Source organism: Anomaloglossus baeobatrachus, chromosome 2 (genome assembly GCF_048569485.1).
Source record: "Anomaloglossus baeobatrachus isolate aAnoBae1 chromosome 2, aAnoBae1.hap1, whole genome shotgun sequence".
NCBI lineage: Eukaryota > Metazoa > Chordata > Amphibia > Anura > Aromobatidae > Anomaloglossus > Anomaloglossus baeobatrachus.
In genome coordinates this window covers 540,123,311-540,148,583 of record NC_134354.1, presented here as the reverse complement: position 1 = coordinate 540,148,583, position 25,273 = coordinate 540,123,311, and the positions used below count along the sequence as shown (strand labels likewise).

Below are 25,273 nucleotides of genomic sequence, written 5' to 3'. Positions count from 1 at the left end.
GGGTCAGGTGAAAGAAATTACTAGCACCTGTGATGTCATTGCCCCAGCAGGCACGCACACATTATACACACACTATATATATATATATATATATATATATATATATATATATATATATACACACACCCACACTGCTGTGTGTGCGCCCCTGCGTTTACCTGGGCTCACCTTCTGAGTTCCAGGTCACTGCAGGAAAGCACTCACAGCTGTGTGTGTGTATAATGTGTGTATGCGCATGTGTGTATAATGTGTGTATGCGCATGTGTGTATAATGTGTGTATGCGTGTGTGTATAATGTGTGTATGCGCGTGTGTATAATGTGTGTATGCGCATGTGTGTATAATGTGTGTATGCGTGTGTGTATAATGTGTGTATGCGCGTGTGTATAATGTGTGTGTGTGCGCGCGCGTGTATAATGTGTGTGCGCGCACGTGTGTATAATGTGTGCGTGCCTGCTGGGGCAATGACATCACAGGTGCTAGTAATTTCTTTCACCTGACCCCGTGAAGACAGTGCCGCCCGATATCACTACCGTGACCGGGTCTCGCAGCACTGCCGTCACGGGGTCATGTGAGTCCATTGTGAACTTACCTCACCTGACCCCCGATGTCGCTGGCAAGCTCCTGACCTGGCCCGGTGTCCTGAGGCGGCACGTCGTCATAGCTACAGCTGATCGCGTCCTCCGATCAGCTGTTCTGCAGACACCAAGCTGTGTAATGCGGGCTTCAGAAACATGGCGCCGGAGATAAGCGCTATGCGCTGAGGCCCACTCCGGCGCCATGTTTCTGAAGATTAGCATTTTACAGACAGCCGGAGGGAGGGAGGGAGGAACAGGCAGCGGGGGGGCGGGGAACTCCTGCATAACCCGCCCGGACATCAGGAGAGAGGGAGGTACAGGCTGGTGGGGAGGCGGGGAACTCCTGCATAACCCGCCCGGACATTAACACAGAGGTGCACACGTCAATCAAAAAGTGCACGAAATTTCAAACTTTATAAAGATGAATTTCACTGCCTAAACACCCGAGCTGCCCCCTGATGGTATGTACACACTGTGCATGATAGTGCCAGTACTGCACTGGCTGCAGCTTATACACGAAAATCCTGATGCTTGGTTCCCTTTAAGGCCCAGTCACACACAATGACTTACCAGCGATCTCGAAAACGATACAACCTGATAAGGATCGCTGGTATGTCGCTGGGAGGTCGCTGGTGAGATGTCACACAGTCAGACCTTACCAACAACGCAGTAACGATCAGCGACCTGTATATCGATCTTGGCGGGCATTGGGACCGTGTTAGGAGGTCGTTGGTAGGTGTCAAAAACAGCAATGCGTCCTGCCCAGCAGGACATCACCTTTGAAGAAAATAGTCTGGACCATTCAGCAACGACTAGAGATCTCACAGCAGGGGTCTGATCGCTGGTAGGTGTTACACATAACGAGATCGCTGGCAAGATCGTTGCTGTGTCACAGAAACCGTGACTCAGCAACGATCTCATTAGCGATCTCGTTGTGTGTGACAGGCCCTTAACTCTATTAGTCACAATGGAGAGCAGCTACAAAAAGAGTCTCCTCCCTCTGGTGGACATGGCTCGTCCTTCCATCGTCTACTGGCCCATTGATTTACTGTAATTTATTGTCATGCAGTGCTCCATCCCCTCTACGGTGTCTCTGTAGTGATTGACTACATAAACTATATAGAGACAGTGACCAGCACTGGATGTCAAAAGTAGAACTCCTACCAATGAGATATTTAGAGCAAATCCTCGTGTTCAGCCCCAAATGTCGGAGATAAGACAACTCATTTCTACTTTCTGTTTTTATCATTTGTAGCAGAATTATTTCATGTTCGATTCTTTCTTCTTTAGGCTGCATTAATTGAAGCAAATGGAGAGCTGAAAGTTTTTGTAGATCAAAATCTTAGTCCAGGAAAAGGTGAGATATTAATGATTTCGAAACTGTTGCAATTGAAACTTGTTTGGAAGTTTTCACTTTTTATCTTAAGTAAAATGGATATAATTGATGATAAATGTATTTTTGGGGGTATCCATCTCAGTCTGTGAATATTTGCCTTAAATTATTAAAGAAAATTGCAGGGAAGAACTAAAGATCATCAAACTTTTTCTTCCTTTCTTTTCTCTTCAATCTGTGTTCATTCCAGACTTGTTACATATGTAAGGGGGTATTTGCCAAACAGACAACCATCTGTAAAATATAGGTTGCTGATGGATCCCCAGCCCCCGCAATATATTATAGTGACATATTTCTATGTTTACTAAAAACGAGTCAAAAGTAGATGATTCTTTTTTTCATGTCGTACTGAAATAATTTCAAGGCCTTTTGTCTGAGGAATAATTTAAAGGGAACCTCACAAGTTGTTTTTTGATATTACCATATTTTTCGCTTTATAAGACACACTTTTGTTCCCCCAGATTTTGGGGGCAAGTAGGGGGTGCGTCTTATAATCTGAATATATACGGGGGGGTATATATATATATATATATATATATATATATATATACACACATACATACACACACTACAGAGTCCAGGAGGGTGGGGGCAGCTCTGGACCGGTGCTGGGGGCTTGTCAAAGCTGCGGGCGGCAGCGTTAGATCTCCTTCTCCCGCTCATATAATATGCACTGCCGCTGTCCATCACCGTGGTGCAGAAACCGCACCGTGGTGACGGGCTGGGGCAGCGGCGCATATTATATCTGCCTGCGCCCTCCTTTGATCGCACATGCCCCCCCTGTGTTAGATATGGCCCCCATGCTGCTGCCCATAGTAAAATAAAACACTCTTTACTCACCTCCAGCGCTGGTCTCCCTCCTGCTGCTGTGATCAGGCACACAGAGATATCTCTCTGCTGTCCCGATCACATGACCGGCACCAAGAACCAGGAAGTAGGTATTGCAGGAGACAGAAGGAGCTCAACCCCAAGGAGGGAGACACAAGGGAAGACAGTGCTGGAGAAGGTAAGGAAAGGGTTTATTTTACTAAAAGCAGCAGCCTGGGGGCGATATCTAACACAGGGTGATGTGTGCCATCCACAGGGGGCCATGTGCTGCCACAGTGGGCCGTGTGCCATCCACAGGGGGCCATGTGCAGCCACAGTGAGCCGTGTGGCAGCCACAGTGGGCCATGTGCCATCCACAGGGGGCCATGTGCTGCCACAGTGGGCCGTGTGCCATCCACAGGGGGCCATGTGCAGCCACAGTGAGCCGTGTGCCAGCCACAGTGGGCTGTGTGCCATCCACAGGGGGGCGTGTGCCAGCCACAGTGAGCCGTGTGCCAGCCACAGGGGTCCGTGTGCCAGCCACAGTGGACCGTGTGCCAGCCACAGGGGGCCGTGTGCCAGCCATAGAGGATGTGTGCCAGCCATAGGGGACATGTGGCATCACTGGGGGACGTGTGCCAGCACAAGGGAGCTATATTCACTATAAGGTGGCCATATACAGATTAAGGGGGCTAATTTTATGATGGGGGGCTATGAGGGATATATACCCTAAATGATTTGTTAGATGGACACTGACATTATAAGACGGACCCCATTTATTAAAAAATTCTCTATTCCTTCACCAAATTTGGGGGTGCGTCTTATAATCAGGTGCGTCTTATAAAGCGAAAAATCCGGTAAATCTCTAAATGATCCCTGCAAAAATGCCACCTTTGTGACTGAACTCTAAAGGTATTAACTGCATTCACCTAAGTATATCAATTGTTTTGTTAAGATAAATACATGGAATATATATTTTTTTTAAATCATGTTGGTGATGCACATTACATCATGTAAAACACATTGGAGGCAGTTTGGTATCAAAAAACGACATGAGTGAAGCCACATTAATAAACACGAGGAAGACAACTGTCTGAATCTCATTCACCCAGTGATCTCTCCCCATACATTTGCATGTTTGGTTTGACTATTCATAAATCTGATTTCACTAAAAAGTGACTTCACCCTTCCTGATTCAGAGCTATATAAATCTAAAAAAAAAATAGAGGAATACATAAATAAGAATCTAAAATTTTCCCTTACTATCCCCAGAACAATCTCAATCCTATTAGATAATACAAAAAAATAAAAACATGGAGTACTAGATCAATCTGTCAATTGTTTAGTGATTACATAAACAAAAAATTAGAAATATTCTTAAATTCGAAAGAGACCTGAATATTTCATATCTCACAGAAAAGTGCTATCAAGCCCTTAAATGTACCTATTCATTAACAGCTTGTGCTTCCCTCCAAGAAACACTACAAAATATTGGCCAGATTCTACTTCACTCCAGTCAAACTAAACAAAATATCACCCAACTATTCTTAAAAGTGTTGGAGAAATTGTGACCAAACACAAACATTTTCTGGAATTGTCAAAAAAATAAAAATTATGGAAAGAAATACATGAACTCATTCAGAAAATGAGTGTAAGGCTATGTGCCCATGTAGCGTATTTTCATGCAGTTACGCTGCGATCTGCACCGCAGCGTAACTGCATGTGTCCTGCGTCCCCAGCACAATCTATGAAGATTGTGCATAATCCACGTGGCGTATTAGAATGCAGTGTAACGACTGAATGCCGGTCGTTATGACTATTAAGATACGATGGCACTATGGAAAACCCAGGCACACAAAGATAGGGGATAACAATTTTCTTTATAAAAAAAAACAGTTCTCTTACAATGTATGGGCCACAACAGCCCGGAATAAACAATGACAGTTTATGCAACTTGGAGGACTTCAAGTGTCGGTCTGTAGGGATGAAATGGACTATATTTCCCCCCACTATACCGATCCCTCCCTTATCTATTAATGGGGCTTACCCGGGTACACTACTACAGACAATGGCACGTGATCCCTCCAAGGGTATAATCTTACAACCACCTCCCCTTATGTTTACAATTCAATCAGGGTACCCGGCCACCTTCCCATATACAGTCAGAAACAAGTAAATATATGTACATGTACCTTTATACCTGTACCTCTATTCAATATTCGGTACCTCACTGCCCCAGACAGTGTGATGAAGCAAAGGCAGAATAGTCCTATTATCAGCACAACACAGCTTAACCTCCAATAACTTCCGGTTCAGAGCAAACGCCTCAGGATAAACAAGAAAACACCGCTCCTTCTCAGGAAATTATCTGTAGAATAATCCTCCTTCTTCTTTATCCTTTTTATCTGTCCCTGACTGACTATTATACACCGATCAGTCTCTGGTTAATTGTTACTCACTGAAGTCTTTCACTCAAGATGGCGTCCGTCCCCTCAGACTGCTTCTGATTCACTCTTAGTTGATTTTGTCCAAACAGTTTCTGGAGAAAAATTCACTCAGATGAATTCCCCTCGTCAGGGGCAGTAGGAGCTCAAAAAAAACCCCAAGTAAGCAGTCCATAAAAAGAAGAAAAAAAAAACAGGCAATTCTACAAATCCGAACACGGGAAAATGACAGACGTCTTTCTCTTGCACAGTCCCTCAGATCCTGACTGAAATTTTCAACCGTCTCTCTGTGTCTACGTTACCAGGAAAACCTAATGTAACTCCTTACTGTCTAGCAGTGTGCCTGCCCTCTAGTGACACCTAGTGGCCATTTAAGTTATAGCATAAATATATATATATATATATATATTAATAAACATACAAGTTTATCTTATGTACATTTTCACCCTGTTACAGCAGCGCTTCGGCTACTGCCGAATCGCTGGGTTCAAAGAAGTGACATGTCACTTCTTTCATGCGCTTTGCATGCAGCCCCCGCTCTGTCTATGGGAGGGGCTGCATCCAGAGCGCATGAAATCGGCTTTTCATTACGGACTGTTTCTGCAGCAATTTGAGGCGCACATGTGCTGTTCAAATCGCTGCAGAAATTTCTGCAGGGACAGGACGCATCGTGGGCACATAGCCTTAAATGTACCTTATTCCCCGAAATTGCTCTTCTGTCTTTGTACATTGACTAACAGCCCCCCAAAATTAGAAAAACAATGGAAACAATTTAAACCCCCTCTTACGGCAGGAATTATAGAAGTTTCTGCAGAACATATATGAATACAACTATTCTATCAGGAATAATATATTCCAAAAATATTCAAATAATTGATTTTGGTACAAAAAAATTCCCACCAGTATGAAGCCTCTAACAAACCATTATTAAAAGGCTCATCGCCAGTCAAACAATAACAGTAGAAAACAAACCTATATGGTAATGTTACTTGCATAACATTGCTGTACCTGTTTCACTAATTTTAAAACCATCAAAAAGAAAAAGAACAGTTTGTTGATTCCCTTCCCCCTATATCATCATACCTCGTTCTTCTCTCCCTTCCTTCCTTCCTTCCTTCCTTCCTTTTCAAGAGGAGAATAGACCTTTAATCCTGTGCTGTGGCAGCTTAACTCACTTGGAAGCAAAGGTTTAGTCAATGTATTGAGCGAGGCCACACCCACTAGTCGGGTTATGGCCGGGAACATGCATATAGTATAATTATGTTCATGTGACCGCCATTCCCGGCTCAGAAGCCAGCGAATCCTCAGCACACAGTTAGTGCACTGGGAGAATGCACAAGTTTTCAGTACAGAGTGACCGGACAATTCTAGACCGGACAACCCATTTGACTTTCAACATTTTCGCCTTTTAACAGTTTGGTGGTACCCTTAGGGGCACTTTGCACACTACGAAATCGCAAGCCGATGCTTGCGATGCCGAGTACGATAGTCCCCGCCCCCTTCGCACATGCGATATCTTGTGATAGCAGCCGTAGCGAACATTATCGCTACGGCAGCTTTACATGAACTCACCTGCCTTGCGACGTCGATCTGGCCGGAGACCCGCCTCCTTATTAAGGGGGCGGGTCGTGCGGCGTCATAGCGACGTCACACGGCAGGCGGCCAATAGAAGCGGAGGGGCGGAGATGAGCGGGACGTAAACATCCCGCCCACCTCTGTCCTTCCGCATAGCCGGAAGAAAAACTGTGGAAAAAGGAAGCGCAATAGGGTCTTACCCCAATATATACAGGGTGAGGCAAAGAGTAATACTACTCACCAAAAAGGGTTGTGAAAGTCACAACATATAACATATAACACTCACAATTAAAATTCTTTTTGCCGCACCTATTTTTATTAACCCTTGTCACTGTATGTCACATTTTTGGATTATAATCCCTTTAGTGGTATACATACAGCCACATTAATGATAGCAATTTTGTTTATATATTAATATATTTTTTTTTCACATGATTACGGTCCCGTTAACAATTTGATGATACTATGAAGAGGTTTTAGCGGGGATTACGGTACTGCTAAAACAGAACTTTCTCTTCCTACATACTTTTTACCCATAATCCTTTTTCATTTCCCTCCTTCTTCCTTTTTTCCCTCAGGAGGGATAGATACCCCTAATAAGATCCTGCACGAGTTTGATCCATATATCACAAGTGACACCTTCAGCTGCACGTTCCATACACACAGTTCCCGGTGCATGGTCCAATGAAAGCCTGACGCTATTATAGCGTTCTGGGCAATGTACAATACACCAACTTGATAATGTTCACTATTATATATATGTATATATATATATATATATATATATATATATATATATATATATATAATTTTAGTACACGAAATAAACCACTCCTTTTTCATTTTTTTCCAATATAATTTTTTTATTTTTATTTTTAAATGCTTGGGATATGATAGAGAGCTTATGACAAATTTATCTGCATTATGACTTTATTACACTATACTACGTCATCTGTGACTTGAAAAGGATAGTTTCCCACCGTTTTTTTTCTTTGTGGGTGTGCCTTGACGTCACCTCTAAGGTATATAATGCTGTATAGGCTCTCTGTACAGCAGATTTGATGATTCTTTGCTGGTTTGTCCTGAAGAAGGGAGCTGTGTCTCTTGAAACGCGTTGACTTGACCTTTGCATGAAATAAAGAAGCATTAATCTTAAGCTAATCTGATCCAGTGGTCTTTGGCGCGGCTTTGAAACCCATCTCTACTACTCTCTGTTATCTTCCGCATAGCCGGCGTGAGCTGCAGGACGCAGGTAGATGTTCCTCGCTCCTGCGGCTTCACACACAGCGATGTGTGCTGCCGCAGGAACGAGGAACAACAGCGTAGCTGTCGCAGTTGCGTAATTATGGAATTCCCAGACACTACACCAATGATACGATTACGATGATTTTGTGCTCGTTAATCGTATCATCTAGGATTTACACACTACGATGTCGAGTGCGACGCCAGAAGTGCGTCACTTTCGACATGACCCCTCCGACATCGCACCTGCGATGTCGTAGTGTGCAAAGTGCCCCTTAGATACAGCTTTCAATCTTTGACAGTAGGTTTTACATCACACAGCTTGGCAATGTGCCATTGCATGCTCTAATGGCCCCACCACATGATCGCAAGGTGCTGAAATGTTGCCATGAAGGCCAAGGATTCCTATCTCAGCCTTTCAAAGGAAAAACTAATCCTAGGTATCGGCCACCGGAGGTGAGTTGGGTAAATGGCCTTGAACAGACAATCTATGCTGTTTTATTAACTCCAATAAAAGTGAGTGGGAGGTAAAATGGTTCTCTGGAAATAGAAAACAAATAACTAAAAGAAATCTCATGACTAAATTCCTAAGTACTTTTAATTTGACAAAACTGTTACGATTAGCTAAAGAGGCAATCAAAGGGAACCTGGCACCAGATCTTCACCATATGAAGTACAGCCAGCAACTGTAAGCCCTCTGTTACAGTATTGTAGAATGTTTTATATATGTCCCCAATCCCCTCCGCAGGGCAAAAAAAAAAAATATATAGCTTTTATTATATTCCCCTTCGGGGTGGTCTGGCCCGATTGGCATCTCTGACCTTGCATCTGGCACCTCTTTCCTGGATTCATGTGCATGACGCGTCCTACATCATCCACACAGTGTCCTATATCACGCTCCTAAGCAGGCACACTTTTCTTTGCCTAGCTGAGAGGAGAGCAAAGTACTGCAGTGCGCATTCGCCGTGAAAGGTGTAAGAGTGCTGGCACATGCGCAGTACAAAACTTGGCTCTGCCCTCAGCGAGGCATAGAGAAGTGCCCCTGCTCAGAAGGCTGATATTGGACACTGTGTGGATGATGTAGGACGTGTCATCCACGCAAAGCAGGGAAGGAGGCGCCAGATCAAGACAAGAGATGCCCATTGGACCGGACTGCCACGTAGGTGAGTACAATATAAGATAATTTTCTTTGTCGCTCCATTGGGAGACCCAGACAATTGGGTGTATAGCTTCTGCCTCCGGAGGCCACACAAAGTATTACACTTTAAAAAGTGTAACCCCTCCCCTCTGCCTATACACCCTCCCGTGCATCACGGGCCCATCAGTTTTTTGCTTTGTGTTGAAGGAGGCACATCAGCATGAGGACTCTCTGGAGGATGAAGCGGAGGTCGCAACTCAGGGCTCTGACCCTGACGTTGCTCTCAATCTTGATACACCTGAAGGGGACGCCATAGTAAATGATCTTATAGCGTCCATCAACCAGGTGCTAGAACTTTCTCCTCCAACTCCACCTATAGAGGAGTCGGCTTCACAGCAGGAGAAACACCAGTTTAGGTTTCCCAAACGTACACGGAGTGCGTTTTTCGATAACTCTAACTTCAGAGATGCTGTCCAGAATCACCGAGCATTTCCGGACAAGCGCTTTACTAAGCGCCTTAATGACACACGTTACCCCTTCCCCCCTGACGTAGTTAAGGGTTGGGCTCAGTGTCCCAAGGTGGATCCTCCAGTCTCTAGACTGGCGGCTAGATCCGTAGTATCAGTGGCAGATGGTTCATCGCTCAAGGATGCCACTGACAGGCAAATAGAGCTCCTGATGAAATCCATCTATGAAGCCATAGGCGCGTCTTTTGCTCCGGCATTCGCAGCCGTGTGGGCACTCCAAGCTATCTCAGCTTGTCTGTCTGAGATTAATGCGGTCACACGTACCTCTACTCCGCAGGTTGTGTCTTTGGCTTCTCAGGCGTCGGCTTTTTCGTCCTACGCCATGAACGCCGTCTTGGACTCTGCGAGCCGTACAGCGGTAGCATCCGCCAATGCGGTGGCAGTACGCAGGGCCATGTGGCTACGCGAATGGAAGGCAGACTCTGCTTCCAAGAAGTTCTTAACCGGTTTGCCATTTTCTGGCGACCGTTTGTTTGGCGAGCAATTGGACGAAATTATTAAACAATCCAAGGGAAAGGACTCGTCCTTACCCCAGTCCAAACCAAACAGACCTCAGCAACGAAAGATACAACTGAGGTTTCGGTCCTTTCGGCCCTCAGCCAGGTCCCATTCCTCCACGCCCAACAGGTCAGAGAAGGGCCAGAGGAACTCTTCTGCATGGCGGTCTAAGTCACGTCCTAAAAAGACCGCCGGAGGAACCGCCCCCAAGGCGGCCTCCTCATGACTTTCGGCCTCCCCAAACCGCATCCTCGGTCGGTGGCAGGCTCTCCCGCTTTTGCGACGCCTGGTGGCCACATGTCCAAGACCGATGGGTGAGAGACATTCTGTCTCACGGTTACAGGATAGAGCTCAGTTCTCGTCCCCCGACTTGTTTCTTCAGAACATCTCCGCCCCCCGAGCGAGCCGATGCATTTTTTCAGGCGGTGAACACTCTGAAGGCAGAAGGAGTGGTGATTCCCGTTCCCCTTCAAGAATGTGGTCGCGGTTTTTACTCCAACTTGTTCGTGGTGCCAAAAAAGGACGGATCATTCCGTCCCGTTCTGGACCTCAAACTGCTCAACAGACACGTGAGAACCAGACGCTTCCGGATGGAATCTCTCCGCTCTGTCATCGCCTCGATGTCCCAAGGAGACTTCCTAGCATCAATCGACATCAGGGATGCTTATCTCCATGTGCCGATTGCACCAGAGCATCAACGCTTCCTGCGTTTCGCCATCGGAGACGAACACCTTCAGTTCGTGGCACTGCCGTTCGGCCTGGCGACAGCCCCACGGGTCTTCACCAAGGTCATGGCAGCAGTGGTGGCGGTCCTACACTCTCAGGGCCACTCGGTGATCCCTTACTTAGACGATCTTCTAGTCAAGGCACCCTCCCGGGTGACATGCCAACACAGCCTGACCATTGCGCTGGAGACTCTCCAGAGGTTCGGGTGGATCATCAATTTCCCAAAGTCAAAATTGACACCGACCCAATCGCTGACTTACCTCGGGATGGAGTTTCATACTCTCTCAGCGATAGTGAAGCTACCGCTGGACAAACAGTGTTCACTACAGACAGGGGTGCACTCTCTCCTTCGAGCCCAGTCACACCCCTTGAGGCGCCTCATGCACTTCCTAGGGAAGATGGTGGCAGCAATGGAGGCAGTTCCCTTTGCGCAGTTTCATCTGCGTCCACTTCAATGGGACATTCTCCGCAAATGGGACAGGAGGTCGACGTCCCTAGACAGGAACGTCTCCCTTTCACGGGCAGCCAAAACCTCTCTTCAGTGGTGGCTTCTTCCCACTTCTTTGTCGAAGGGAAAATCCTTCCTGCCCCCATCCTGGGCTGTGGTCACGACGGACGCGAGTCTGTCAGGGTGGGAGCGGTCTTCCTCCACCACAGGGCTCAGGGAACCTGGACTCCGACAGAGTCCTCCCTTCAGATCAATGTTCTGGAGATAAGGGCAGTGTATCTAGCCTTAAAGGCGTTCCAGCGGTGGCTGGAGAGCAGGCAGATACGAATACAGTCGGACAACGCGACGGCAGTTGCGTACATCAACCACCAGGGCGGCATACGCAGTCGTCAAGCCTTCCAAGAAGTTCGGCGGATTCTGCTGTGGGCGGAAGCCACAGCCTCCACCATCTCCGCAGTTCACATCCCGGGCGTAGAAAACTGGGAAGCAGACTTTCTCAGTCGCCAGGGCATGGACGCAGGGGAATGGTCTCTTCACCCGGACGTGTTTCAAGAGATCTGTTGCCGCTGGGGAACGCCGGACGTCGACCTAATGGCGTCTCGGCACAACAACAAAGTCCCGGCATTCATGGCACGGTCTCAAGATCACAGAGCTCTGGCGGCAGACGCATTAGTTCAGGATTGGTCGCAGTTTCGACTGCCTTATGTATTTTCTCCTCTGGCACTGCTGCCCAGAGTGTTACGCAAGATCAGGTCCGACTGCCGCCGCGCCATCCTCATCGCCCCAGACTGGCCGAGGAGGTCGTGGTACCCGGATCTGTGGCACCTCACGGTGGGTCAACCGTGGGCACTCCCAGACCGACCAGACTTGCTGTCTCAAGGGCCATTTTTCCATCTGAATTCTGCGGCCCTCAACCTGACTGTGTGGCCATTGAGTCCTGGCTCCTAGCGTCCTCAGGGTTATCTCAAGAGGTCATTGCCACTATGAGACAGGCCAGGAAACCAACGTCCGCCAAGATCTACCACAGGACTTGGAGGATCTTCTTATCCTGGTGCTCTGATCAGGGTTTTACTCCTTGGCCGTTTGCCTTGCCCACTTTTCTTTCTTTCCTTCAATCCGGAATGGACAAGGGTTTGTCTCTCGGCTCTCTCAAGGGACAAGTATCGGCGCTTTCCGTGTTTTTTCAAAAGCGTCTAGCCAGGCTTCCGCAGGTCTGCACGTTCCTGCAGGGGGTTTGCCACATAGTCCCACCTTACAAGCGTCCGCTAGAACCCTGGGGTCTTAACAGGGTGCTAACGGCTCTTCAGAAACCACCTTTCGAGCCGATGCGGGATGTCTCTCTATCACGCCTTTCGCAGAAGGTGGCCTTCCTAGTGGCAGTCACATCACTTCGGAGAGTGTCTGAGCTAGCAGCACTGTCATGCAAAGCCCCTTTCCTGGTGTTTCACCAGGATAAGGTGGTTCTGCGTCCGGTCCCGGAATTTCTCCCTAAGGTGGTATCCCCTTTTCATCTCAATCAGGATATCTCCTTACCTTCTTTTTGCCCTCATCCAGTTCACCAATGTGAAAAGGATTTGCACTTGTTAGATCTCGTGAGAGCACTCAGGCTCTACATTTCTCGCACGGCGCCCCTGCGCCGTTCTGATGCGCTCTTTGTCCTTGTCGCTGGCCAGCGTAAGGGGTCGCAGGCTTCCAAGTCAACCTTGGCTCGGTGGATCAAGGAACCGATTCTTGAAGCCTACCGTTCGTCTGGGCTTCCGATTCCTTCAGGGCTGAAAGCCCATTCTACCAGAGCCGTGGGTGCGTCCTGGGCATTGCGGCACCAGGCTACGGCTCAGCAGGTGTGTCAGGCGGCTACCTGGTCGAGTCTGCACACTTTCACGAAACACTATCAGGTGCATGCCTATGCTTCGGCAGATGCCAGCCTAGGTAGGCGAGTCCTTCAGGCGGCGGTTGCACACCTGTAAGAGGGGGCCGTTTTTCGGCTCTTTTTATCGAGGTATTCTTTACCCACCCAGGGACTGCTTTTGGACGTCCCAATTGTCTGGGTCTCCCAATGGAGCGACAAAGAAGAAGGGAATTTTGTTTACTTACCGTAAATTCCTTTTCTTCTAGCTCCTATTGGGAGACCCAGCACCCGCCCCTGTTCCCTTCGGGCTGTTGTTCTTTTGTGTACACATGTTGTTCATGTTGAATTGTTCTTTTGGTTCATGGTTTCAGTTCTCCGAACATCCTTCGGATTGAATTTACCTTAGACCAATTTATAAGTTTCCTCCTTCCTGCTTTGGCACCAAAACTGATGGGCCCGTGATGCACGGGAGGGTGTATAGGCAGAGGGGAGGGGTTACACTTTTTAAAGTGTAATACTTTGTGTGGCCTCCGGAGGCAGAAGCTATACACCCAATTGTCTGGGTCTCCCAATGGAGCGACAAAGAAAAAGCAGCATGCGCATGTAGCCTCAGTTTGTTTTTCATTTGTAGATCGTGAAAAGTTTCATTCTTAAATCAAATCAAGAGATACAGGAGAAGGAATTTACGGTAAGTAAACAAAATTCCCTTCTTTTTTCGTCTTGCAATGTGGATTAAGGACATATCTACAACTTTGTAACAGAGAGCTTTACAGGTGCTGGCCGAACTTTATATGAGGGTAATCCTGGTGACAGGTATCCTTTAACCCCTTAAAGACTGTGGGCAGTAATATTACGTCCTAGCGGTCATAGTGTTAATCCCCGCCCGCTGCTGCAGGCAGCTTGCGGTGGTCCGCACACATTTCAGCTGATTTGTACAGCTGCATGTGTGCCTGGCATGCACGAATAGATCCGCTATCTGCCCGTGCCTGTTAACCCCTTAAATGGATCTGTCAAAATGTAATTGCGCCATTTAAATCGCAGTCGCAGTAAAACCTTACTCCATGCCTGCCACAGGAAGTCATGTGACGTGATCACATGGAGCCGATGGTTATCATGGTACCACAGGGTCATGTGATGACTCCTGTAGCTCACATGACTCAGGTCCTGTAACAAACAGCCGTGTACTGCAGGTTACAAGAGATGAGCATTTCTCTCGATCTGAGCGGTGCTGCTCTGATTGGGAGAAAAGAAAAAGCGATCAGACAGCTGATCCTTATAGTCCCTTAGGGGGACTAGTAAAATAAAATGTAAAAAAAAAAAAGTTTTTAAAAAAAAAATAAAAACCCTAAAAGTTCAAATCATCCCCCTTTCACCCCATTGAAAATTAAAGGGTTAAAAAAATAAAAAATATACACACATTTGGTATCGCCGTGTTCAGAAATGTCTGATCTATCAAAAAATAAAATCAATTAATCTGATCGATTAATGGTGTAGCGGCAAAAAAATTCCAAGCGCCAAAATTAAGTTTTTTGGTCGCTGCAAATTTTGCGCAAAATTCAATAACAGCCGATTAAAATGTAGCATCTGAGCAAAAATGTCAGCTCGAGATGCAAAACATAAGCTATCACTGAGCCATAGATCCCGAAAAATGAGAACATTACGGGTCGTGGAAAATAGTGCAAACGTACGCCACTTTTTTGGGCAAACTGCTGAATTTTTTTAACCCCTTCGATAAAAGTAAACCTATTCAAGTTTGGTGTCTACGACCTCGTACCGACCAGAGGCATCACTCCGACACATCAGTTTTACCATATAGTGAACACGGTGAATTAAATATCCCAAAAACAATCGTGCAATCACACTTTTTTTCTGCAAGAAAAAAATGAGACTTCAGAAATCTCACCCACTTTGCTGGTACTAGGGAATCCTTCAGGGTGTATGAAAAAACAGCACGGAGAGAACCCACAACCTGTGCACCTACCCCAACAAGGCAGCAGCCAATCACTTATAGCAATTGCCTCATTAGACAAAACACTTAGGGTTTGCTAATCAAAGTTATCTAGCAATTATTTTTTTTAACATTTTCCTTTTTGTTTACGGTATTTTTTTCCTGTTTTCAGAGAATGTCTTTAAGGAAGTACGGTTGTGTAAAAAGTATGAATAACAATTCATTTTCTGTTTAGATGACCAAATTAATTTAGTAATGTTTTCTACTATTTCACATTAAAACATTTGTTTTCAAAAATGTCGTTTTATCTGTCCAGTGGTATCAGTTGTGCAATGGACCCAGCTATGCATTATGATTAGAGTTGAGTGAGTACCTAACTGTTCGTACTCGCTATACTCGTAACGAGTACTGTCTAATACTAGCGGATTCATTCCGAATAGCGTGTACAATGCAAGTCAATGGGGAATACTCGCATTGTAATGAGTAACCCGAATGCTGTACTTTTCATGCGAGTAGCAAATAGCGCAGCATTTGGGTTACTTGTTACTTTCAAGTTTTCCCCATTGACTTGCATTGCACACGCTATTCGGAACATATATGCGGGTATTAGACAGTACTAGTTATGAGCATAGCGAGTACTTACACTTAGGTACTCACTCAACTCTAATTATGATTTGTTGACAGCAGATTCCTCTGATTTAGGTATGCATTATTTTAGTTAATATCTGGCCTATGAAGCTAAAATCAGTATCTAGATTACTATGGCTATTTAACTATGGCTTGTGTAAATACCATGGGCCGCTCAAATCATTGATACATGATGTAAAGTTCTATAGGAGCTACAAAAAAAGCCAAAACCGTTGACAGGATAGTAAAGCTATGCAGATGGGTTGGGTTTTTCTTTTCTTTTTTTGCAAACTACTTTACAGGTGATGAAACTCTACATATGTAAAGGGAACCTGGTCACATAATTTTCGATGATGCAAGTAATATACAGTGTGTCCACCCATATCCTGTCCACCGCCATTAACTTGAGGACGGCGGCAGCTATAGGTATAGAAGTGATGTCTAGGTATAGTAAAGTAGCCATGCACTACGCAGTGAAACCACCTATAGTGCCACCTGGTGGAAAACAACGGAGTTAGCATTTTTATCTTGTAAACGGAACGAGATGGAGAAAAAAAGTGAATTAAAAAATTGTAGGGCATCATCAATTCAATACGAATCGACACTTTGCATACAGAAATGCTATGATATGAAACCCATGACCCCCCAAAACATTGAATGCTGGTCACGCATATGACGCTCATTTAACTTTGATGCTCAAAGTGGCCACCGTCAGCTGCAATGCACATCTGGACTCTGGACAGCATACTGTGTCTTGCTGCACGTTGTGCAATATGGTAGGTGACACGTTTGCACAAGCATCTGTGATTCGTGGTCGTAGGTCCTGCAATGTTGGTGGAGGGGTCGCATACACCTGCTGTTTGATGTGACCTCACAGAAAGAAGTCCAATGGGGTTAGGTCAGGTGAGTGTGGAGGCCACTCCACGCAGCCACCATACCCAATGACTTGTAGGAAGGTCTCCACGAGGTATCGCTTCACGTCCGCAGCCTTGTGAGTTTTACACGTTCTAATCATAGCATTTCTGTATGCAAGGTGTCAATTCTTATTGAATTGATGATGCCCTATAACTTTGTAATTCCCTTTTTTTTTCTCGATGAAAATGCTACCTCCGTTGTTTTCCACCAGGTGGCGCTATAGGTGGTTTAATTGCATAGCGCATGGCTACTTTACTATACCTAGACACCACTTCTATGCCTATAGCTGCCGCCATTCTCATGTTAATGGTAGTGGACAGGATATGGGTGGACACACTGTATGTGTGAAATACAGCTTGCTGAGCATTTTTTTAGTACATGTAATTTTTAATATTACGCTCGCCCACTTTTGTCTGCTATAAGCTTGTGAACCTAGAGGACAGCACATCAGTAAGTAGTCTGCTTATGCCACATGCCTAGTGGTCCTCCATTTTCCAATAAATCGCTAAAATGCATGCTCCTCTACGCCTGTATTTGATCCTTTTACAAAACCTTGCAGTTCTCGTAAATGTGTCTAGTTTTCAAAAGTCTTGTGCAAGCATGGTTACAGATAGTGCGGAGCATCTGCTGTGATTTTTCTACCACAGTGCCCTCACTATGACATGTACAGCGCCTACGTACTACAGTCCCAATTTGTAGTAACAGTGCTCTGTTCTCAAGTGCTCCTACAAATTAGGAGTTTAGTACACAGGTGCTCTGCCAGGACCTAGTGTGAGCAACCCGGTCACCAAATCATACAGCCCATGCACCCTACAATTAGTAACTATGCATGCGCAAGATTTTTGAAACCTAGACACAGAAGGACAACAAGGTGGGTTGGGCCAAGTATGGGTGTAGATGGGCATGCATCTTAGGCTGCTTTCACACTACGCGTTTTTTTAACATGCGTCATGAACGTTTTTTTGCTGTAAAGGTGGATCCTGTTTTTACAAAGAAAAACGCATGTGTTATTTTGCAGGATCCTGTCACTTGACGTTTATGGGTGGGCATTGAAGTCATGTGATCGTGAGTGAGGGGAACTGAACGTGATAGACTGGGAGCCGGCATCTGAGAGCTGCGGATGCTGGTAACCAAGGTAAACATCGGGTAACTAAGCGAAGTGCTTTGCTTGGATACCCATTATTTACCTTGGTTACGAGCGTCCGCAGCTGCTAGGAGCCGGGCTGCCTGCTCCCTGCATACGTAACCAAGGTAAACATCGGGTAACTAAGCGAAGCGCTTTGCTTGGTTACCCGATATTTACCTTGATTACCAGTGTCTGCCGCTCTTAGGCGGGGGAGAGAGAGAGAGAGGGAGAGAGAGACTGATCATGCCAGGCTGGTTTCTGGGCATGCTCAGTAGAGCAAGCAGGATCCTCTCTATCAGCCTGCCAGCGTTCACATGCGTTTGCATGCAGTATAGTCAGGATCCAGTGAAAAACAGTATTTGCATGCAGCTCAAAAACGCTACAAGTAGCGTTTTTGAAAAAAGTTAACTGCAAGTCGCTGGATCCTCACTATAACGCACGCAAACGCATTTGAACGCATGTTGACGTGAGTCCATTGCAAATGCATTGAAATGAAAACGCATTTGCACTGGATCCGTTTTTGCGTTTAAAAAAAGTTCATGACGCATGTTAAAAAAACGTAGTGTGAAAGCAGGCTTAGCAATTCATGAGCATATGGAGGACTAGAAGGCATGTGATATATATTGAGCAGAGTACTTCGAGCTATGGTGGACGATGGCTTCACAAACGAAAAAATGAGTGAGCGCAACAATAAAAATCACATGTACTGAAAAAGCTGAGCAAGCCCTGTTTCTGGCATACCTTACTGTATCACCAAAACTGACTTGACATATTCACTGTTAAAGCACCGAGCTTAGTGGGACGGATAACAACATAGATGAATGTATCCACACAGTGGAGCTGTCTGCTGTCACCTGCATGTGCTGGCTGCAGTCCGTCAAACCGTCAATCCTATGTGATGAAGAATTGACTGCTTATACCAAGGAAATAAATTAATTAGCTATTTTGCATATGTGTAGCTATACTAATGCACTTTATATATGTAATAATGATTTCTTTAGCCAGCACTACATCCTGTGCACAGAATAGTCACTTAAGTTAGGAATGTGGCACTTTTCACAAGCATTGGTCCAGAACAAATTTGATATAAAAGGGAACCTGACAGCTGATCCATGCAGCCTGTGAGTAGGGCAGCACTTATCCGACACTGGTATAATGTCAGACAGATATGTTTGACTCTGAAACTCTATGGTATTTCAAAGAAAACCATACTTTAATAGCCAGATGTTACCGCGGCTCGTGGGAGACTAGTCAGAAAGGCAGGTCCTGGCGACTTCTTCCCGCACACTGCCCTTAAGTGACAGGGCTCACTTTATACACACACAGGGAGAGACCTGTCAGTCCAGGGGAGTGGGTGGGGAGAAGCCACCGGGAAGCTGCCTATCTGACTAGTCTCCTGTACCGCTGTGCACCCGGTGACTTATAAACTATGCATTTCTCAAACTAGTAGTGTTTGAGTCAAGCAAACCTCCCTGGAAGCATAGAACCAGCATCTGATACATGCTGCCTGTGGATCGGGCATGCATCCACTGTCCGGTTGCCTTTTAGAGTGATAAAACAGGAAATTCTTAGTCCCCTGGGTTGGTCTCCATCTGTATTAGCGCTGTCCCAGTGATCTTACCTCTGACCAGCAGTGCTGATGTCCAAATCTGCTGTAACCAGTTACTGTACTGACTGATTATGCCTGTATGTATTGCACAAACTGTACTGAGCACAGAACTTTAAAGGGCTTGTACACTGATTAAATATTGCTGACTGTTCCTTCGGCTAGGTCAGTGTTTGTCCAACATCTGGCTCCCACACCAATGAGTTGTTTGCAGCCCCATTCGGATGTAAACCACTGTGTAGTGGCCATATTCTGCTATAGAAACGCTGCTTTTAGCAAATATGAGCTGATCTGCTCTTCCCCAGCACCACCACTACATTGCACAGATCTGTGCTGTTCCGGTGGGACTTGTTGCTTCTTTACAGATCTGATATTGATGACCTATCACAAGGATATTATAGGTCTTTACAATCCCTTTTAGAACTCTACTCATTGTGAAAAATTCTAAACAATTTCCTCCTGAAACAGGTTGCTATCCGGTCATCTGCAGTCTTTATTTTTGGTTAATTTGTAGGTGTCGTGTCGTTGTTGGCTGTTCATCCATCTTCTGTCGGAAAACAGCTATTGCCCAAAACATTTGGACAATCCAATGTTAATATTTCTCAACAACTGGTAAGCACATTTTCTTTCTGTGAATTTTTTATACTGAAGAAATGGTGATGAGCATGGCATATTTGTTGCTTATCGTATTCTATCATACATGTGTGGTAAATGTGTCTTGTAAGGCTAGTTTCACACTTGCGTTGGGTTGAATCCACTGGGTCCATTGCTGCGTCGTTTTGACGCATCCGTTATTTTTGTGGTGTCAACGAATGCAACGGGTCCGTTATTTCACAGGAAACCGTTAGCTGATTCCTGTGAAATAACGGACCGTTGCATCCGTTTGGCGTCCGTTAGGCGTCCGTCTAACGGAATCCGTCGGCTCTGTTTTATTTCTTTTTTTATTTTTTTTTCATTCTGAGCATGCTCAGTAGAGATTAGCGGAATCCAGCAGCGGATTCCGTTGTTAAGCACTTAGCAACGGAATCCGCTATCATAGGGAACCATTATAAATTTTAACGGAACCAACGAAATCCGTTGGTTGGCGTCATTTTGATGCCAGCATTTAACGTTACATTCTGCGTTGCTTCCGCTCTGCGGAAGCAACGGAGCATCGGCCAACGGAAGCAACGCAGGTACTTTTGGTACAATCCGTCATCAATGCAAGTCTATGGGAAACAACGGAATCCGTTAACGGATTCCGCTGTTTCCCAAGACAGCGGATTGCGCCAAAAAAAAAAACAACACAAGTGTGAAAGTACCCTAAGATGTCTCTCAGCTGCCTATTAATATAAAACATGCACTCTGTTTACTCTTTGGATCTCGGTGCTCTGCTAACCTGGTTTTGTGCGGCTAACATTGAGCTAGGTCACCTGGACTTAAAGCCGATGATAAAAAAAAAATCCTCTCTCAGCAACTAATAGGGTCATGGTAAGTAGTGCATTTATCCAGTTTAGGAAGGGGACAAAGGATAACTGGCTGAAAATATCTCAATGATATTATCTTGTCGTCTATATTAACCTTGTTCTTGATTACTTTGTAAATTGTCAATCAATCATAGGCATCATAAAGCATGTCTTGTATGTAACTGTGCTGTTATTCTGATTTTTACCATGCAATGTATATAACACCTCTTGCATTTAAGCGATGGAATTGATTCCATTGTGGTTCAGTCAATGGTTGAAAGGTATTATGTGAACTGTATGGAAGTTATGACTTTGTCTTGTTACTTCACATCCATGTTACGTGACTGCATCCTTTGTGGTCTGACGCTCTTTACATTCTTTACATTTGCATATGTTCTGTGCATACAGTGCCAGAGTCCATGGTTGAAGTGGTAACATTATTTCATCCGCTTCTGTGTGTGCTTGTGCTGAGCTAAGATTATAAGCTATATTACATTTTCTAGATGACGCACATCTTAAAGAACACCAATTACCAGGATCTTCCTATATAACCTAAAGCCAGTGCTATACTGGCACTATCATGCTGATTCTATACATACCTTTAGTTGTCGATGTGATGTTTTAGAAACACAAGCAAGTAAATTTTGTAAAATGAGCAGCTTTTTGATTGGCAGCAACTGCCGATCAGCTGATAGCTGGCGTGGGTATTCATAGTGATTCCCGACCCCCTGCCTGTTGTTCCTCCCCTATCTGTTATTTATGCTAATTCTATTATAGAATTGTTTTATTAACTGACTAAAAGGACCTTTGCTGATGTCATACCCATGTGACCAGAAGGGGCGGGCCTCAGCCAACAGAAAATTAATGTTGCTTCCTGGTATCAGCTATGTTGGCTGAGACCCCCCCCCCTTCTGGTCACATGGGTACGACATCAGGAAGGTCCTTCTAGCCACTTAGTAAAACGCTTCTATAAAATAGCATAAATAACAGGTGGAGGAACAACATGCAGGGGAGCGGAAATCACTATGAAAACCCACCCCAGATATTAGCTGATCGGCAGCTGCTGCCACTCAAAATGCTGCTCATTTTCCAAACTTTACTTGCTTGTGTTTCTAAAACATTACATCCTAGCTGACAACGAACGGTATGTAAAAAATCAGCCTGATAGCGCCAGTATAGCACTGCCTTTAGGTTATATAGGAAAATCCTGGTGATTGGTTTGCTTTAAAATAACCATTAAAGCTTTAATATCAATAGGTGCAGTATTTATTATATGTATATTGGTTTGTGTATATGAATAAAAATTGGACAGCAGATCAATGTATTAAAATCGAAACACAACTATGAAGTGCTATGATCATGATGCCAGGAACCTAGGTTAAAATAACCTACATAGCCTGTTTGGGGACTGAATGCACTGACATGGACCAAGCCTACTGGAATCACAGGTTCGCTCCCTTCATATTGATTGGTGGACACTAGCCAATGCAGGAATACTACATCCTAAATCATTGCGCCAATAGACCGCACTTCAGACCTTCTTTGCACTAAAATTAAAATTACCTGTGTTAAAGAACTATGAGAGGTGTTATGGCACTTGCGTAGCTCCTTTCTCACTAAAGATTCAGGGGGCTATTTATGAAGACTAGTGTGGTGATCGCTAGGGTTAATGAATTCAGCCCATCGATCTCTAACGAGCCCTTCATTAAGATGTGACTGTCAGAGACTGGAGCAGCATTTAGGCTATGTGTGCACACTGCACCTTTTTTGACCGCAAAGATGCAGCATTTTTATCTTTGTAGTGACTACAAAGAGCAGCCTAAAAAAACCCGCAGAAGTCTTCCACCTGTCAGGCCTCTACTGAAGTGAGCCACAGGATTAGCGCTGATGTCACTCAGGTGATGTCTGGTGACAGCTGGAATCCTCCACCTGTCATCGCAAATTACATGAGTGACGACACCGCTGATCTTGCGGCTCACTTCAGCTACGGCCTGATATGCTGTCTCTTTCCCGCTCTGTCTCTTTCTCGGTCTGTCTCTTTGCCCGTCTGTCTCTTTGCCCGTCTGTTTGCCCGTCTGTCTCTTTCCAGGTCTGTCTCTTTGCCCATCTGTCTCTTTGGGCATTTGTCTCTTTGCCCGGCTATCTCTTTGCCCGGCTGCCTCTTTTCAGGGCTGTCTCTTTGCCCGTCTGTCTCTTTGCCCGCCTGTCTCTTTGCCCATCTGTCTCTTTGCCCGGTCTGTCTCTTTGCCCGGTCTGTCTCTTTGCCCGGTCTGTCTCTTTGCCCATCTGTCTCTTTGGGCATTTGTCTCTTTGCCCGGCTATCTCTTTGCCCGGCTGCCTCTTTTCAGGGCTGTCTCTTTGCCCGTCTGTCTCTTTGCCCGTCTGTCTCTTTGCCCGTCTGTCTCTTTGCCCGGTCTGTCTCTTTGCCCGGTCTGTCTCTTTGCCCGGTCTGTCTCTTTGCCCGGTCTGTCTCTTTGCCCGGTCTGTCCCTTTGCCCGGTCTGTCCCTTTGCCCGGTCTGTCCCTTTGCCCGGTCTGTCCCTTTCCCGGTCTGTCTCTTTGCCCCTTCTGTCTCTTTGCCCGATCTGTCTCTTTTCCCGATCTGTCTCTTTGCCCGGTCTGTCTCTTTGCTCGGTCTGTCTCTTTGCTCGGTCTGTCTCTTTGCTCGGTCTGTCTCTTTGACCGGTCTGTCTCTTTCCCCGTCTGTCTCTTTCTCCGTCTGTCTCTTTCCCCGTGTGTCTCTTTCCCCGTCTGTCTCTTTCCAGGTCTGTCTCTTTCCAGGTCTGTCTCTTTCCAGGTCTGTCTCTTTGCCCGGCTGTCTCTTTGCCCCGGCTGTCTCTTTCCAGGGCTGTCTCTTTGCCCCGGCTGTCTCTTTCCAGGGCTGTCTCTTTCCAGGGCTGTCTCTCTCCCGATCTGACTCTTTCCTTTCCAGGTCTATCTCTTTCCAGGTCTGTCTCTTTCCAGGTCTGTCTCTTTCCAGGTCTGTCTCTTTGCCCGGCTGTCTCTTTGCCCGGCTGTCTCTTTGGGCGGCTGTCTCTTTGCCCGGCTGTCTCTTTGACCGGCTGTCTCTTTGCCCGGCTGTCTCTTTCCAGGGCTGTCTCTTTCCAGGGCTGTCTCTTTCCAGGGCTGTCTCTTTCCAGGGTTGTCTCTTTCTCCGGCTGTCTCGTTCTCCGGCTGTCTCTTTCCCAGTCTGTCTCTCCATGTCTGTCGTGTCTTTTTCTGTCTCTCTCTCTCTCTGTCTATCCTATCTTATACTAACAGTTTATTTTGCTCCTATAGCAACCACTGACAGTTGCTATTTATAGTCTATATCTCCCACCTCCATTCAGTTTAATGGCTGCAGGATTTTTGTAGAGTAACTGGAAAGCACGGGGTTAAATTTTCCTGGCCAAACATAGTCTATGAGTTCCCTGAGTCACATGGAGTGTCTGTGCAAAATTTCGTGATTGTAAATGCGACGGTGCGGATTCCTTTAGCGGACACACACACACACACACACGCACACACACACACACACACACACACACACACACACACACACACACACACACTCAGCTTTATATCTTAGATATGACATTCTGAAGTATGTATTTGCTCATTAGTACGTGGTTGCTTCTACCTAACATACTACTAATTGTGTAAATAATACATGAATTAATGGATTTTCAAATAAAGCAATTTTTTCTTAGGGTGTTACAAGTAGGGCTGAACGGATTTGAACTGTAAAAGTCCGGATCCGCGCGGTTTCAAAGATTTCCGGGTTCTGGATCCTGAATTCTGGGTGCAAGATCCGGATCTGGCAGTGGGGAAAATAATTGAAAAATAAAGAAAAACAGAAATAAAACAGCGTTTCATACTTACCGAGACTCGGTGTCATGACGGCACACTGAAGCGGCGTGAGACCTCGTGTGGATTACGCCGCAGCTGCAGGGTGAATATGAATATTGAATTGTCGGCTCCAGAAGGGAAAAGCATGACCCAGAAGGAGTTTGCTGCCATGACATAGCCTCGGGTGAGTACACTGCATGCTTCTAGCCCCCTGTCCCCTCCACAAACGTTTTTAATCTCCGGATTCTGGTCCCCATAGATTTGTATGCACACAAAGGGAGGTATTCAGCTCACCCCTCTTCACTCCTGATCACACCTCCGACGCACGGAAACACCCTGACCCGGGTGTAGAGTGCAAGAACAATATAGAAAAAAATTGTTTCCAGCATCTCCAGGAGATAAAATAATAGTTGCTTTATTGAAAATATAAAATCTTCTTACCATAGAGTAAAACGACATATAGAGGCTTATAGAGGGGAGCAATTTCCTACGCGTTTCACCCCAAAGGGGCTTAATCATGATTAATTTCCATGATTAAGCCCCTTTGGGGTGAAA

The 25,273-nt window shown here is 45.7% G+C and overlaps 1 protein-coding gene across 1 annotated transcript in view; it reads left to right on the top strand.

Annotated features, from left to right (window-relative positions):
* The window catches only part of TFDP1 (transcription factor Dp-1), a 147,941-nt gene that overhangs the window by 56,429 nt on the left and 66,239 nt on the right, over window positions 1–25,273 (top strand). Inside the window, exons 3-4 of the mRNA XM_075336637.1 lie at window positions 1,868–1,934; window positions 19,961–20,058. Coding sequence (XP_075192752.1) covers window positions 1,868–1,934; window positions 19,961–20,058 — 165 coding nt within the window. The remainder of the gene's footprint in view (window positions 1–1,867; window positions 1,935–19,960; window positions 20,059–25,273) is intronic.